Below are 17,941 nucleotides of genomic sequence, written 5' to 3'. Positions count from 1 at the left end.
TTTTATTTTTGTCTAAATTACTATAACTGGGCAACAGTGAGAATGAAAGGAGAAATAAAAAATTAAAGGAACATGCAGATGGTGATGAGAATAAATAGGCCTAAAGAACTAAATAATGAACTAGGAGGAAGTCGAATCCTGTTAGCTACCCCAGATCTTTAGAACATACAGATGTGAAGCTGCAGATGTTTATTCAGTAATGGTTAGAGAATGGAATATAAAGGATTGCTGGGAAAAGTTATTTAAACCATGAATGGGATATTTACTTCAGCAAAGCCTAGTATAAAGAGGGATAAGAGTGTAGCTCACCATGCTTCAACTGGTGAATCCAGCGTTTTCGCAGTTCTTCTGTAGGAGCAAAGACGTAGAGCGGCCCATCATCATACACTATCTAGGATAGAAGAACTGATATTAAAATGAAAAAAATATTGTAAGGTTTCCCCCACTAAGTGACCTTGCTGTTGAGAAATAAAAAGTTGAGTAAAGAAATACATTTTTAGTTTTTGTGCATGCTACCATGTTCATTTCCTATAATTATGACTCAGTATTTATACCAGTAATACAGTAATATTATATATATATATATATAATATTATAATATAAATGGGTGCAATTCAGCGAGCAGAAAGTGTTGCATCAATGAGCACTGGACATAGGGGCAAGGTGCAAAGAGGGTGAGGTAATTATGGCGTTGTTTACCCAGCAAAAGCAAAAATCTTATTGGTTGCTATGGGTTACTGCACCTGGGCAAACTTGGTGCCTTTTATTACATATGGGTACATAGTTGGTAAAAATAGTATACTTAGCTAATCACTGCAACCATAGTGATATGAAAATACATCCCTTCAGAGCTAAAATGCCAGCATTAGAAGAGTTTGTCAAAGCAAAAAGAAAATAAATGATAGTACAGAGCTGATGACTCAACTATTTCCCTTTAATGAACTAAACATGTGCTGAGCTTATTCTCCGGTTGAATACCTCATGTCAGATATAGTCCACAGTAGCAAAATGTAGCGCATGGCTCTATAGCAGCACTGTTCTGCCTCTCTACGCAGGCTATATATCTTGCACTCAATCTTCCCATTTCCAGTCTGCCTGATATAATGGTCCTGGATCAGAAACTGTTTATTCAAAACCAGATTTTCTCATAAAATCCAATGGAGTTTTCATACAATAAACCATAAGAAAACCATGAATCTGGCTAGCACCCATTTTCTTACTATAACATTACCTTTCACCATTAAGTCACATTCATGCAAAGGTCCAATCAAGCACCAACTACTGATACTAGATAAAATAACTAAGCATAGAACTTATTTATGTGGTGTGGGGAAAGCTTCAAAGTGCATCATGCTTAGTGCCCATAAGGAAAGGTTTTCTACTTCAGAATGGAGTGCAAAGAACTGTACCTCTTCTATTAAAAGAAACATTGCCTGCATTCAGAAGTGCTGAATTCATGAGGGGCAAGCTGGGCACTCAGATTTTTAATCTAGGCAAGGATCACAGACTGCAGGAGCAGGCACACTGACCTAAACACAGCTGGTAAGTGAATGGGCCCTAAGGGGTGCATTTGTGAAGCCCTTAGGCTACTGCCACACAGGGGTGATTCAGAATCAGCCCCAATACTTGCCTCAGCCTACCCTTGTGACTGATCATAGAGCCACTGCATCAGCTTGGGTGCAGACAAATGGAGCAAATTTTGGTACAGCCAAAGGGTAGGCTGAGAATCAGCCTAGTGTGGCAGTAGCCTTGGTGCTTTTGCCTGGGGAAATTGTAAATGAGGCGTAACATTTCAGTCTGTGGAGAACAAGGTACAGTATTAGTTTATGCTAACCTTTTCATATCTTGTTTATCATATCTGCCTTCATTTATATGGTAATAGTCCTGCTCTGTGCATTTGTATGAAACAAGTAATTTGATTAAAAAATTATTTGTTTTTTATCAGCTATATTTGCATTTTTATGCAGCAGAATAGGAAGCTAATTGTGGCTGCCTATTGAGAAGCTTCAGACCTTACCTTAGGTTTCAAAGCTCCTTGGCCCAGCTTTGGGCCATAATTCCTATCTCAGCTTACGGGTGTCTTATAGAAGTTGCAAAATGGAAACCCACATTTTAGGGAACAACTAAAAACACCTCAGAAAATCCCCCTGAATGAAACTGGAAATATTTACCAGATACTATGAAACTAGGTACGATCTGAAGAGGTCCTCTAGGCATGCAATGCATGCAACAAAGGTTTTCACTATGGGATAGAACTTTCAGAACACGGTTCATGACATAAGTATGTATAATAAATAGTACCCTATTGGCTCAAAGGGGAAGTTACATTAACTTTAAGTATGTTATGACTGGACAATTAAGATTTTTTTTCAAGTGTCCTTCATTATTTATTTTGTAAGATTGTTGAATTATTAGCCTTGCTCTGCTCTTATTGTTTCTTGCTTGCATTTCGTTTCTGGCTCTCTACTACTCATCTTCCAGTTTAACATGGAAACTGCAGCCTGTTTGTTAATTAACCCCTTGACAGCAAGTCATAAACTTGTGACCAGTTAACCTGGTTTTTGAAAATATATACACTTACAAAGGATACGTTATTATTTAAAGATGATGCCAGGCAATGTGCATGAATTAATCCCCCTTGTAACTTTTGAATTCAGTGAAAACAGGTGACATATTAGAGAGCCGTCTATATTCCATTAGTTGTTCGCAATTAAACAAATCAGGGGCAATATGGGCTTACAAATTAGAAAACAGTGGAAGTAAATGAGTAACAATTTATTTTTTGTATTGTAATTTAGAAGAAAGCAATCCAAATAATATGGCATTGAGAGGCTCTCATCTGCACCTTGTTTAACAGACTGTGAAAGTGATTAAAAATACCCTGCCTGCCCACATTAACTATTTTTCACTTCTGTTTCTCTCTGAACGTTTGCATAAAACCTGAACGATAGCTTTAATATATGTGTGCAGGTGCAGAGGTACTGCCTTAGCGGGTACATATTCCCCCATGTCATTTATTACATTCCAGTCTCTTCCAGCCTGATTTTCCAGCATAATGCATATAACTTTTATTTGAATTAATATAAAATACTAATAATAGCATTTTAATTTTGGAGAAAAGAAACTTTTAATAGCCCTGCTGAAAATTCCCTCTGTCTGCACCTTTTTGCCTGGGCCACGCAGAAGTGAAAGGACAATGCACATCAAAAGGGATGTAATAATGGGTTTGCCACATTGTACTGTACTATCACCATTATTCAGCTTGGTATGGATTTACCGTAAAAAATGTTAGGTACTGGTATTCATTTGAGCTTATGGAGAGAGCCCACTAATGCCCATGCTGGATATTTTATAATGCTTGTTTTTATATGCAAAGTTGTGAAACCATTAGTGGTTTGAGTCATTTACATAGAACATTTCTTTAATAAATAACTCCCATGGGTGCAACACTGGTATATTACCTGGAATGGGTATGGAAATCTCTCTATGATAGTCATCTGCTCTGTGTCAAATTCTTCTCTGTTCTGAAAAAAAAGAAAAGAAGAAAAGATTACAGAGTGATGGCAGCAGGAGGTAGAGGGGGAAGAGACCAACACAAATGATACAGGGTACTGAGAATGAGGTTACTGGGAGTGAAATAATGGTAGAGAAAATAATGGGTTTTGAGGGATAAGGGTGAAGACACACAAAGCTACTAGTAGCAGCTACTTAATAAAGTTTGCTGCATGTACATGAAAATCATGTAAAGTGGACTGTTTTGTATAATATACAAACTACTCCTTGGACTGTATAAGGGCTCTGGTACACGGGGAGATTAGTCGCCCGCGGCAAAACTCCCTGCTCGCGGGCGACTAATCTCCCCGAGTTGCCTTCCCCCTGCCATCCCACCGGCGAACATGTAAGTCGCCGGCGGGATGGCAGATGCGGTGGCGCGATTTCCCTAAATCGCCCTGCCGCGTGATGGCAGGGGGAAGGCAACTCGGGGAGATTAGTCGCCCGCGAGCAGGGAGTTTTGCCGCGGGCGACTAATCTCCCCGTGTACCAGAGCCCTAAGGATCTTCCTACTGAGATTCTTCATGAGATACTAATGGATGGGCACCTGTGAGACTGTCACATATAAATTGAATTATGTTTTAGTGAAATGTTGTACATATGGTTTAAAAGTTGCTGTGACTGTGAATTGTAATGTAATCTGTAACATCTTGTTTGTTAAATTATTGCACTGCTGTGGATATGGGTGGGTCAGACTTATTACACTGTTAACCTGGACCCATCATACAGTGGAGCCTATAGAGACCCATCGGACAAAATGGGTCATTTAAGACTGTGCAGTGGTTTAAGTGCTATTTGTATGCAATCACTATGTTTTCTACTCACAATTGCACTTCTGTATAGGGAAACACTGGATCTACTGCCACCTTCAAACCAGGTGGTAGCTCCAGGGTTCCCACAACGTCCTGCATAATTGAGTCAGTTTTAATGCATCTACCCCTTGTGACTGCAGTTCAAATACATGGCGATAGCATCTGAAATTGCAATTTGCACATTGCAGTATGGTAGGTAAATGTATCTGACAGTAGTATCCTGCCATGTGTGACGCGGGTGAACGCATTATACAGAACCCAATATATGTCTTTAAACCAACATCTTTCAAGAGGAAGGAGTTAAGAGAATAGACAGGGCATGATCTGTTTTCCCCATAATAAAAATAAAATATTTACAGTGTTATATATTTGTCTCAGGTTGGAATAGAAGTATACTGCCCCTTTAACCTTTCACTGTTCTGTGTTTACTTATTATATACAGCAGGAGCTGCTTTTTGTTTAGCTGAACAGCAGTTATTTGTATTTTAGTTATAGTTCTGCTTTGCAAGCATAGTGAGGTCCATGATTCCATGCTTTTTAACTTACTGGTATTTGCCTCTCTGGTGGTGGGTTTTCCTCAGGCTCAACACACTCCACACAAATCACTTTGTCTAGATCCACAGATCCTTTTTTGCTGCCCCGACGCTGACAAGGTAAGAGACATGTGGATATCAACATGAGAAGTATTTACTGCTCACTTTTAATTCAGTTTCTTTCAACATTCTCTGTCATTTGTATAAAGAATACCACTAAACAACCTGATGAAGTGCAAATTATCTATATACAGTAGTACATGAATGGCTCACAGGAATTGTGGCCCCTTGCATCCAGTGGCCAGTGACCTCTGCTCCACACGCTGAATTGAATTTAGTTCAGCTGTTGCATTTGCAGACATTGCTGACCAGGGAGATAGCATGGTTAGAACCAATCAAGTTTTTGCACATAAACAGAAAAGGAAGGCAAATAATTTGAGAAGTTGTTTAACCCTTTTACTGCCAGCCATTTTGGTCAAAGCGGAACTTGTATTGCCAGACAGTTTTTGAACATTTTGCACTGTTTCACTTTAGGGGCCTTTCCTCGGGGGGACTTTTAGTTTACCAAGGAAAACAATATATCGTTTTTTTCAGAACAACCTAAGCTTTCAAAATATGGTAGAATTTTTGTGTAATTCCAATTCTGTAACAAGATATAGGCTTCTAAATGTCTAAAAATGCAAAAAAAATCAAATTTTCCATAATATAATCACACATACTAGAAACAAAAATTATTTTATGCATGAATATACAACTGATTTGGAAAGTCCCATGTCTCCTGAACGTGCCAATACCAAATATATATAGTTTTATGGAGATTTCTCACTTGTATAGGTCAAAAACTCCCAGCAGTACACTACCAAATTCCCAAAGCACTGCTCCAAAAAAACTGCATACTTTGGATTTCAAGGCCAAAATTCCACTAACAGAAGGTTTATCCCAGAAAATTGTACATTTTTGGAAAGAACAGATTCTGGGGAATACAGAATAGGCACAACTGTCTGTCTACTCCAAACTATCAAGTCGCAATGCTTTCCTAAAGTTATTGGTTTTTATCAAAATTTGTGATTTTTTTTAAAAATCGCTTCAAAGCTTCTAGTCTATAGTATCTTATCTCCTACAGGTCATAAAGTAACCAAATAAAACACCCTAAATATGAATGCCTGGGGTCCACTGAACAGTTTGATGCCCAATATGTATAAGTTTACCTAAGTATGTGGCATGTAGGGGCCCGAATGTGAACATACCCCATATGAACTGTCATTTCTGTCATTTCAGCTTCTGTAAAATCAACACATTTACATCATTATATGTGGGATAAAGCTAGTAAAAAGTATGCTCACCCCAGAAAGTCATATATTTTTGGAAAGTACACATTCCCCCGAATCTAAAATGGGTACCCATGTCTTTCTACTCCAAAGTACCAAGCCGCACAGCTTTTCTAAAGTTAGCAATTTTGATGACATTTCCAAAAATCCCCTCAAAGCTTCCATTTTGAAGCATCTTATCTCCCACATAGCATTAGGTACCAAGATAAAACACCCTGAATTTGAACACCAGGGGTCCACTGAACAGTTTGATGCCCAATATGTATAGGTTTACCCAAGTATGTGGCATGTAGGGGCCCGAATGTGAACATACCCCCATATATACTGTCATTTCTGTCATTTCAGCTTCTGCAAAATCAACACATTTACATCATTATATGTGGGATAAAGCTAGTAAAAAGTATGCTCACCCCAGAAAGTCATATATTTTTGGAAAGTACACATTCCCCCGAATCTAAAATGGGTACCTATGTCTTTCTACTCCAAAGTACCAAGCCGCACAGCTTTTCTAAAGTTAGCAATTTTGATGACATTTCCAAAAATCCCCTCAAAGCTTCCACTTTGAAGCATCTTATCTCCCACATAGCATTAGGTACCAAGATAAAACACCCTGAATTTGAACACCAGGGGTCCACTGAACAGTTTGATGCCCAATATGTATAGGTTTACCCAAGTATGTGGCATGTAGGGGCCCGAATGTGAGCATACCCCCATATATACTGTCATTTCTGTCATTTCAGCTCCTGCAAAATCAACACATTTACATCATTATATGTGAGATAAAGCTACAAAAAGTACGCTCACCCCAGAAAGCCATATATTTTTGGAAAGTACACATTCCCCCGAATCTAAAATGGGTACCCATGTCTTTCTACTCCAAAGTACCAAGCCGCACAGCTTTTCTAAAGTTAGCAATTTTGATGACATTTCCAAAAATCCCCTCAAAGCTTCCATTTTGAAGCATCTTATCTCCCACATAGCATTAGGTACCAAGATAAAACACCCTTTATTTGAACGCCAGGGGTCCACTGAACAGTTTGATGCCCAATATGTATAGGTTTACCTAAGTATGTGGCATGTAGGGGCCCCAATGTGAACATACCCCCATATATACTGTCATTTCTGTCATTTCAGCTCCTGCAAAATCAACACATTTACATCATTATATGTGGGATAAAGCTACAAAAAAGTACGCTCACCCCAGAAAGTCATATATTTTTGGAAAGTACACATTCCCCCGAATCTAAAATGGGTACCCATGTCTTTCTACTCCAAAGTACCAAGCCGCACAGCTTTTCTAAAGTTAGCAATTTTGATGACATTTCCAAAAATCCCCTCAAAGCTTCCACTTTGCAGCATCTTATCTCCCACATAGCATTAGGTACCAAGATAAAACACCCTGAATTTGAACACCAGGGGTCCACTGAACAGTTTGATGCCCAATATGTATAGGTTTACCCAAGTATGTGGCATGTAGGGGCCCGAATGTGAACATACCCCCATATATACTGTCATTTCTGTCATTTCAGCTTCTGCAAAATCAACACATTTACATCATTATATGTGGGATAAAGCTAGTAAAAAGTATGCTCACCCCAGAAAGTCATATATTTTTGGAAAGTACACATTCCCCCGAATCTAAAATGGGTACCTATGTCTTTCTACTCCAAAGTACCAAGCCGCACAGCTTTTCTAAAGTTAGCAATTTTGATGACATTTCCAAAAATCCCCTCAAAGCTTCCACTTTGAAGCATCTTATCTCCCACATAGCATTAGGTACCAAGATAAAACACCCTGAATTTGAACACCAGGGGTCCACTGAACAGTTTGATGCCCAATATGTATAGGTTTACCCAAGTATGTGGCATGTAGGGGCCCGAATGTGAACATACCCCCATATATACTGTCATTTCTGTCATTTCAGCTCCTGCAAAATCAACACATTTACATCATTATATGTGAGATAAAGCTACAAAAAAGTACGCTCACCCCAGAAAGCCATATATTTTTGGAAAGTACACATTCCCCCGAATCTAAAATGGGTACCCATGTCTTTCTACTCCAAAGTACCAAGCCGCACAGCTTTTCTAAAGTTAGCAATTTTGATGACATTTCCAAAAATCCCCTCAAAGCTTCCATTTTGAAGCATCTTATCTCCCACATAGCATTAGGTACCAAGATAAAACACCCTTTATTTGAACGCCAGGGGTCCACTGAACAGTTTGATGCCCAATATGTATAGGTTTACCTAAGTATGTGGCATGTAGGGGCCCCAATGTGAACATACCCCCATATATACTGTCATTTCTGTCATTTCAGCTCCTGCAAAATCAACACATTTACATCATTATATGTGGGATAAAGCTACAAAAAAGTACGCTCACCCCAGAAAGTCATATATTTTTGGAAAGTACACATTCCCCCGAATCTAAAATGGGTACCCATGTCTTTCTACTCCAAAGTACCAAGCCGCACAGCTTTTCTAAAGTTAGCAATTTTGATGACATTTCCAAAAATCCCCTCAAAGCTTCCACTTTGCAGCATCTTATCTCCCACATAGCATTAGGTACCAAGATAAAACACCCTGAATTTGAACACCAGGGGTCCACTGAACAGTTTGATGCCCAATATGTATAGGTTTACCCAAGTATGTGGCATGTAGGGGCCCGAATGTGAACATACCCCCATATATACTGTCATTTCTGTCATTTCAGCTCCTGCAAAATCAACACATTTACATCATTATATGTGGGATAAAGCTACAAAAAAGTACGCTCACCCCAGAAAGTCATATATTTTTGGAAAGTACACATTCCCCCGAATCTAAAATGGGTACCCATGTCTTTCTACTCCAAAGTACCAAGCCGCACAGCTTTTCTAAAGTTAGCAATTTTGATGACATTTCCAAAAATCCCCTCAAAGCTTCCATTTTGAAGCATCTTATCTCCCACATAGCATTAGGTACCAAGATAAAACACCCTGAATTTGAACGCCAGGGGTCCACTGAACAGTTTGATGCCCAATATGTATAGGTTTACCTAAGTATGTGGCATGTAGGGGCCCCAATGTGAACATACCCCCATATATACTGTCATTTCTGTCATTTCAGCTCCTGCAAAATCAACACATTTACATCATTATATGTGGGATAAAGCTACAAAAAAGTACGCTCACCCCAGAAAGTCATATATTTTTGGAAAGTACACATTCCCCCGAATCTAAAATGGGTACCCATGTCTTTCTACTCCAAAGTACCAAGCCGCACAGCTTTTCTAAAGTTAGCAATTTTGATGACATTTCCAAAAATCCCCTCAAAGCTTCCACTTTGCAGCATCTTATCTCCCACATAGCATTAGGTACCAAGATAAAACACCCTGAATTTGAACACCAGGGGTCCACTGAACAGTTTGATGCCCAATATGTATAGGTTTACCCAAGTATGTGGCATGTAGGGGCCCGAATGTGAACATACCCCCATATATACTGTCATTTCTGTCATTTCAGCTCCTGCAAAATCAACACATTTACATCATTATATGTGGGATAAAGCTACAAAAAAGTACGCTCACCCCAGAAAGTCATATATTTTTGGAAAGTACACATTCCCCCGAATCTAAAATGGGTACCCATGTCTTTCTACTCCAAAGTACCAAGCCGCACAGCTTTTCTAAAGTTAGCAATTTTGATGACATTTCCAAAAATCCCCTCAAAGCTTCCACTTTGCAGCATCTTATCTCCCACATAGTGTTAGGTACCAAGATAAAACACCCTAAATTTGAACGCCAGGGGTCCACTGAACAGTTTGATGCCCAATATGTATAGGTTTACCTAAGTATGTGGCATGTAGGGGCCCCAATGGGAACATACCCCCATATGATCTATCATTTCAGCTCCTGCAAAATCAACACATTTACATCTTTTATGTGGGATAATGCTACAAAAAAAGTACATTCACCCCAGAAAGCCATATATTTTTGGAAAATACACATCCCCCCGAATCTATAATGGGTAAATATTTCTTATTGCTACAAAGTACCAAGCTGTAAAGCTTTCCTAAGTTTGCAGATTTATATGACATTTCGAAAATCGCATAAAAATGTTGCAATTTGCCGCATTTATCTCTCACAATTTCTTGATAAAGATCAGATAAAGACAAATCACCCCAAAAAGGAACACCAGAGGTCTACTGAACAGTTTGATGCCCAATATGCATAGATATACCAAAGTCTGCGGTATGTACTGAACCCAAAATGAAAATAGCGCATAAGGATTTCTCGCCTGCCAGCTCAGCTTTTGCACACAGAGCCCCCTGTCAGTGTATTATGTGCCAAAACTTCCCCTAACCATACAGTGACCCCCACAAAACCATATATTTTTGGAAAGTACACATTCTGACAAATCCAACAAGGGTAAAGAGTCCTTTCTACACCAAAGTACCAATCTGCAGAGCTTTCCTAAAGTTATTGGTTTTTATGACATTTCAGAAAATCGCCTAAAAATGTTGCAATTTGTCGCATTTATCTCACACAATTTCTTGCGTACAAAGGCAAGTCACCCCAAATAGGAACACCAGAGGCCTACTGAACAGTTTGATGCCCAATATGCATAGATATACCAAAGTCTGCGGTATGTACTGAACCCTAAATGAAAATAGCGCATAAGGATTTCTCGCCTGCCAGCTCAGCTTTTGCACACAGAGCCCCCTGTCAGTGTATTATGTGCCAAAACTTCCCCTAACTATACAGATCCCCCACAAAACCATATATTTTTGGAAAGTACACATTCTGACAAATCCAACAAGGGTAAAGAGTCCTTTCTACACCAAAGTACCAATCTGCAGAGCTTTCCTAAAGTTTTTGGTTTTTATGACATTTCAGAAAATCGCCTAAAAATGTTGCAATTTGTCGCATTTATCTCACACAATTTCTTGCGTACAAAGGCAAGTCACCCCAAATAGGAACACCAGAGGCCTACTGAACAGTTTGATGCCTAATATGCATAGATATACCAAAGTCTGCAGTATGTACTGAACCCTAAATGAAAATAGCGCATAAGGATTTCTCGCCTGCCAGCTCAGCTTTTGCACACAGAGCCCCCTGTCAGTGTATTATGTGCCAAAACTTCCCCTAACTATACAGAGACCCCCACAAAACCATATATTTTTGGAAAGTACACATTCTGACAAATCCAACAAGGGTAAAGAGTCCTTTCTACACCAAAGTACCAAGCCGCAAAGCTTTCCTAAAGTTATCGGTTTTTATGACATTTCAGAAAATCGCCTAAAAATTTTGCAATTTGCCGCATTTATCTCACACAATTTCTTGCGTACAAAGGCAAGTCACCCCAAATAGGAACACCAGAGGCCTACTGAACAGTTTGATGCCCAATATGCATAGATATACCAAAGTCTGCGGTATGTACTGAACCCTAAATGAAAATAGCACATAAGGATTTCTCGCCTGCCAGCTCAGCTTTTGCACACAGAGCCCCCTGTCAGTGTATTATGTGCCAAAACTTCCCCTAACTATACAGATCCCCCACAAAACCATATATTTTTGGAAAGTACACATTCTGACAAATCCAACAAGGGTAAAGAGTCCTTTCTACACCAAAGTACCAATCTGCAGAGCTTTCCTAAAGTTATTGGTTTTTATGACATTTCAGAAAATCGCCTAAAAATGTTGCAATTTGTCGCATTTATCTCACACAATTTCTTGCGTACAAAGGCAAGTCACCCCAAATAGGAACACCAGAGGCCTACTGAACAGTTTGATGCCCAATATGCATAGATATACCAAAGTCTGCAGTATGTACTGAACCCTAAATGAAAATAGCGCATAAGGATTTCTCGCCTGCCAGCTCAGCTTTTGCACACAGAGCCCCCTGTCAGTGTATTATGTGCCAAAACTTCCCCTAACTATACAGAGACCACCACAAAACCATATATTTTTGGAAAGTACACATTCTGACAAATCCAACAAGGGTAAAGAGTCCTTTCTACACCAAAGTACCAAGCCGCAAAGCTTTCCTAAAGTTATCGGTTTTTATGACATTTCAGAAAATCGCCTAAAAATGTTGCAATTTGCCGCATTTATCTCACACAATTTCTTGCGTACAAAGGCAAGTCACCCCAAATAGGAACACCAGAGGCCTACTGAACAGTTTGATGCCCAATATGCATAGATATACCAAAGTCTGCGGTATGTACTGAACCCTAAATGAAAATAGCGCATAAGGATTTCTCGCCTGCCAGCTCAGCTTTTGCACACAGAGCCCCCTGTCAGTGTATTATGTGCCAAAACTTCCCCTAACTATACAGTGACCCCCACAAAACCATATATTTTTGGAAAGTACACATTCTGATGAATTCAAAATAGGTAAAGTTATTTTTGTACACCAAAGTTACACCTGGCAAAGCTACGCTAAAAACAGATCAGGAATACTTATATAGGGATAAAATGTGATAAAACCACAAAAATTGTGCAAATCAGTGAAACAACAAAATAAGTCACATGACAGTGTAATTAGTGGCCAGAATATCTGATCCAATAGTTACGCTGTCAAAATAAACAGTTTTTAGGTAAAAGAAAATAAAAACAAAGTGGTAAAATGAAAAAAAAAAAAAAAAAAAAGCAAAACAAAAAAAACCCAAAGTGTTTGTGTATACATGTGTGTACATGTGTAAAAGTTGTGTGATAGTGTGTAAGTGTGTATATGAGTGTAAATAAGTGTATAAAAGTGTGAAAAATGAAAAAAAAATAAAAATAAAAATAAAAATAAAAAAATGCTAAAATGTGTGCTGTAAGTGTGTGTAAATGTATGTAAGTGTGTATAAATGTATGTAAATGTGTGTATAAGTGTGTAAAAGTGTGTAAAAGCAATAAAAAAAAAACTCCTTACCTGTTCCTGAAGACCCGATCGCTCCTGGCTCAGTTGGGCCGGCGCTGGGGGAGAGGGAGGAAGCAGGAAGCAGCAGATGCGATGCGATCGCGTCTGCTGCTTCCTGGAGGGTCCTGCGAGCGATCGGCTCGCAGGACCCTGATGACAGCCCCCCTGGCACATTGCCCAGGGGGGCTGTCATTGTTAGAAGCCCTCTGCAGCGGCGGCACATGCCGCCGCTGCAGAGGGCAGCGCTTAAACGCCAACGACGTATGAGACACGTCGTTGGCGTTTAAGCCCTTTTACTGCCAGCACGTATGCCATACGTGCTTGGCAGTAAAAGAGTTAAACAGTAGAATGAACAATGACACTTAAGCAAAATCTGAAAAGCAGAACCTGAAAGCCTCAAGTAGCAAGCTTAGCCAATGTTATACAGTATGGGAAAAAGCTGAAAATGTAATCTGTTTTTTAATTAAAAAAACAGGAACTAGAAGGTTTTGGCCTCTTCAGTGTAAATGAATAGTCCTTTGTTGGTTGGCTATAGGGAAAGCTGCAAATGGATTGTGGTGTTTCCAGATTGTTCTTTTTTCCCGTTGTATAAAGTTTGTTGCTGGGAAAAGTCTCAGAAAGGAAAGTGAGGCAAAAGTGATGTCAAAAGAGGAATGTACATAATCTGGTTGAGATGGTAAAACTTGCATTTCTGTGAACAGTTGCAGACAACAACAATATATATAAGACATTCTGTGCATTAAGCTACCAAGAAATTGAATCATGGAATTTGCAATGAATCAGATGAAAGTGAGTGTAGGACTGGCCAGAGGAGATGGTTTTGGCGTAGTTGGCCAGCTTGAAGTATGTTGCAATATATGGACAAACAATCCCTGTTTTGCTTAAAGGGGAGGGCATTTCTTGGCAGCTTAATGCACAAACTGTCTTAATGTCCTAAATATATTGATAACGGGTGAGTGCAGAGGATCTCTTGTTGTTTTCTATATGTATTTTGTGGTCACAACTTAATTGCACCCCCACCTAATGGTTTAATATTTAGTGGTTGAGCACAACCTTCCCTTTTTTGGTATAGTTCAACACAGCTACAGACTGTATTTGGCCATACACAGGTATCTACTACCAATTTGGGTGTTCCTCACATAGTCAGCAGTTTAGTAGCCTTGTCAGGCCTAAGTCAAGGCTTCACAGACCGGTATTTGATTAGGTCAGATATTGTTTGGAAAATCATATCAGTTGAGGTTCACACTGAGCTGAAAATTCAGTAATCTCTCTGCAGGTCTGCACAGGGACCTTATGTGGTTTGGCCATTGATCAGAGGCCAAATGATCGCATCAGCCTGATTTGTATAACCACCTGGGCCTCTCCAAATGAGCAGATTGTGCCATGTGTGGCTAACTTACTAAACAATAGGGGTCATTTACTAACACAATGTACCCATTTTTTGCACTTGTGCATTGCCTTCCTTTAGAATAGAATTGCTGTGGTTCTCTCTGTTCCACCCCTCTGTTATATCCTGTGCAAATAAGATAAGGAGGTGGGTGATACCAATGATATTCAGAAGGTAATTCATGAAAAGAAAAAACTGCCTTTAATGCACGCAAACAAAAAGTTACTCAGTTTGCTTCAATAACACTGACTGCATATATAAAATTTACAAATGTGAGGTGTGGTCATGGGAACAACATTGAATAATTTATACGAGGTCACGACAGAAGGAGGAAAACCAATGTGGGAGTTCCTGAGAAAAGAGCAGTTCTACAGAAATCATAAAACAGAATGGAGGGAGGAAGTGCTGAGTACTAATGAAATATCATAGATGTATATATTAAGGGCAATAATATATCATTAGGGATAAAGCTGTAAACTCTCTACCACCCTACTCAAATAAAAGAAAAATGCACATTTATCATTAAAGATCCATTGTCTGTACTATGTGTTTTTGCTTGCACTGCACACTAGATAGAGGCAAATAAGGAAATCATTCCAAAACCAAGATAAATAAAAATGATCAAATAACATAACTGCAACTCTAGTAAGAGAACTTTTCTCTACGTGGATATTGATATTTGTCAAAACCATCAGGTTCTTGTCTCCATTTCTTCATCTCTATCTTCATTCTGGTGATACAGACACCTAAATTAACCAAAGAGCATTGATAGTTGGCTTACTGCCCTATGAAAAGGCAAAGGACTACCTGACAGCTCCTTAGTGATTCCCGAGAAACTATATCTTGGTCATGACATAAAGATTGTTTTAAAATGATGTAAGTATCCATTTAATAAATGTACTATTTCCATATAACCTTATACATGCAAAGGAATTAAAAGTTTTTTCCATACTGTAAATTTTAAAGCGTTGCATTCTTTTTGTACAGTATTTCTGGCTAAGTTTGGAATGAGTTTAAATATGGATTTCCTCTGATGCTTCATTGGTGCTTTTTTTAACTTGTTAGGAAACGTTCCTTCCCTATTTACAGCAACTAATGCTGGGACCCAAGATACAAGAATATACACTAAAACTCAAATGGTATTGCCCATTTATAAGTACAGTGTTTCAGGTTACCAGTTAACTCACGGTAGGTTTAATTATTGCAGCATTACTTCATTAAATATTATCTCAGATTGCATTTTGTTGGGGGGGGGGGGGCGCATTCAAGGGTGTTGATACCACCAGACAAGGGGAGAAGCTAGCCTCAGGGAGCAGCACCCAGCAATTACCAAGATGATCCTTGTAACTTTAAGAGCCTCCCCTCGACCTGCTCTGATGTTGAATTTCTGAGAGCAGCGAGTTGAGGATCGCCTCAAGGCTGCTTGGATCCCAGAAATGCCCTTGGGCCACGTATCCTAAGATACCTGCCTGTCAACCAGTTCCTGGATTCAGAGGTGAGGTGTTAAGGATGTGGTCTGGCAACATCATTGGCATGACCCTAACCACTCTCTTCTATACAATATGGCACAAACTTTCTAAATATTTATAAATTCACTTTCTCTGTTGACATCAGTGATATTTAGGGATATGGTGCATAGATTGCTTGGGGGGGTTGGGAACTAGACAATGATGTCACCAGTGGGGTGGGGCCCAACACAGGGTGTTTGGCCCACAACTCACCATGACCCTTTACAAGTGTAGGTTTGTCAGCCTGAACCTGCATGCCCCAGGGATAAAACCACAGGTCCTGCAGGTTTTATGCCAACTCATGCATCACTAACAGAACTAACCAAAATGGCAATTGTTCTAAGAAGAAACATAACCCACCTTTTGGGAACTGAACCTGCATCCTCTAGGATAGGGCAGTCCAACTAGTGGCAGATAGGCCCAGCATGGTCAAGATTTCCAGACATCTTTTTATGACATTATTCATTTCTAATTATACCAGGGACAAACATGTGAAGAACAGAGTAGATAGCTGGTCCAATCTTGGAATCTTGGACAGCACTGGTTAAGAATGATCATAAGAACTTATCTCAGTCCACCTATATCCTTATATGATTTGCAACCTTGGTCTGCCAGTGCCTTTAGGACAGTTCAAGTAATTTAGCTGGTCACCATACCATAGACTTTATGTAGCGGACAAGCACAGGGAAGGAATCCCACGGCAGCTTCTAGGGCAGTCTTTCTTAATCCTTTTTCTAGGGATCTGCAATTTTAGGATCTGGCCGAACCCTGAATCCTTTGCAAAAGATTTGCCTAAATACCAATCTGAATTCTAATTTGCATATACAAATTAGGATAAGGAAGGTTTAAAGAGAATTGCATGGGAAGTGTGCAGTGAAAATTTTTCAACTTCCGTGTCTATTTGACAAAAAGTGCATGATTTTAAGGAGTCAGATTTGGTCGGCCAGAGGCATGGATTCCCCCAAATCTGAAATCTTCTGAAAAAAGCCGAATCTTGACTGAATCCCTAACCGAATCCTGGATACAGTGCATCCCTACTTTTTTCCAATGGACTCAAATGAATGTGAAGAATCAGTTTTGTGGGCCAAATATTGATTTAGAGATCTGGTGTTAGGTAATAAAATACAATAAATGTGCCATGGTGCTGTAACCCATAGCAACCAATCAGCAGTCATTTATTTGTCACCTGTTTAAAAGCAAACATCTTAGTTGTTGCTATTGGTTACTGCACTTGGCCAAACTTAGTGACTATTGCTATATACAGGGGCATGATCATTTTCTTTTTTTTATTTTCTATAGTTTTTATTGTTTTATAACAGCAAAATAGACATTTTCACCTTGCATAAATACAAATTGTATGTTCTTGTAACAGTTAGAATGATATTGTCATATTATTACAATTTTTTGTCATTAATATTAAAGATAATGTTGATCTTATCTCATCTGTGATGTTTTTGTCAGTTGCAACCTTAGCAATTGTATATATAACTCAGTAAGAAAAGTAAAAGAGAAAAATGGATAAAGGCAAAACAGATAATAACAGAGGACTGTAATTATTAAACATGACCCAATTGAAAGAATAATTGACTACTACTTCATTAAGCGGAAAAAAGGTGAGTAGAGAGAGTCCAAATCTATAGTCTATCCATGGTTGCCATATTTTGAGAAATAATGGGAATTTATCTATTGCGATACTTGTCAGCTTTTCGTTTACAAATATCCAATCGATTTTGTGCTTGAGTAGGTCGTAATTTATAGAAGGGGATTTCCAAGATCTTGCTAACACTTGTCTTGCAACTAAAAATATCTGGTTAATTAATCTCCAGAGTTATATAACTTGATATTTGCTGTTTTTAAACGTTAATCTACATAGAGATCCATATGTTGCTTTAATGGGAGCCCCAGCAAAAGGGTTGACAAATACACAAAGGAG

General features: G+C 39.0%; 1 protein-coding gene across 2 annotated transcripts in view; it reads right to left on the bottom strand.

Annotated features, from left to right (window-relative positions):
• btk (Bruton tyrosine kinase) overlaps nucleotides 1-17,941 on the bottom strand; it is a 39,801-nt gene that overhangs the window by 14,770 nt on the left and 7,090 nt on the right. For both annotated transcript variants that reach the window (XM_031890244.1, NM_001130260.1), the window contains 3 exons: nucleotides 4,911-5,009; nucleotides 3,462-3,524; nucleotides 310-391 (listed from right to left, as the gene is read on the bottom strand). In XM_031890244.1, coding sequence (XP_031746104.1) covers nucleotides 310-391; nucleotides 3,462-3,524; nucleotides 4,911-5,009 — 244 coding nt within the window. The remainder of the gene's footprint in view (nucleotides 1-309; nucleotides 392-3,461; nucleotides 3,525-4,910; nucleotides 5,010-17,941) is intronic.

Source organism: Xenopus tropicalis, chromosome 8 (genome assembly GCF_000004195.4).
Source record: "Xenopus tropicalis strain Nigerian chromosome 8, UCB_Xtro_10.0, whole genome shotgun sequence".
NCBI lineage: Eukaryota > Metazoa > Chordata > Amphibia > Anura > Pipidae > Xenopus > Xenopus tropicalis.
The sequence above is the reverse complement of the archived record's forward strand: the minus strand, read 5'-3'. Positions and strand labels throughout refer to the sequence as shown.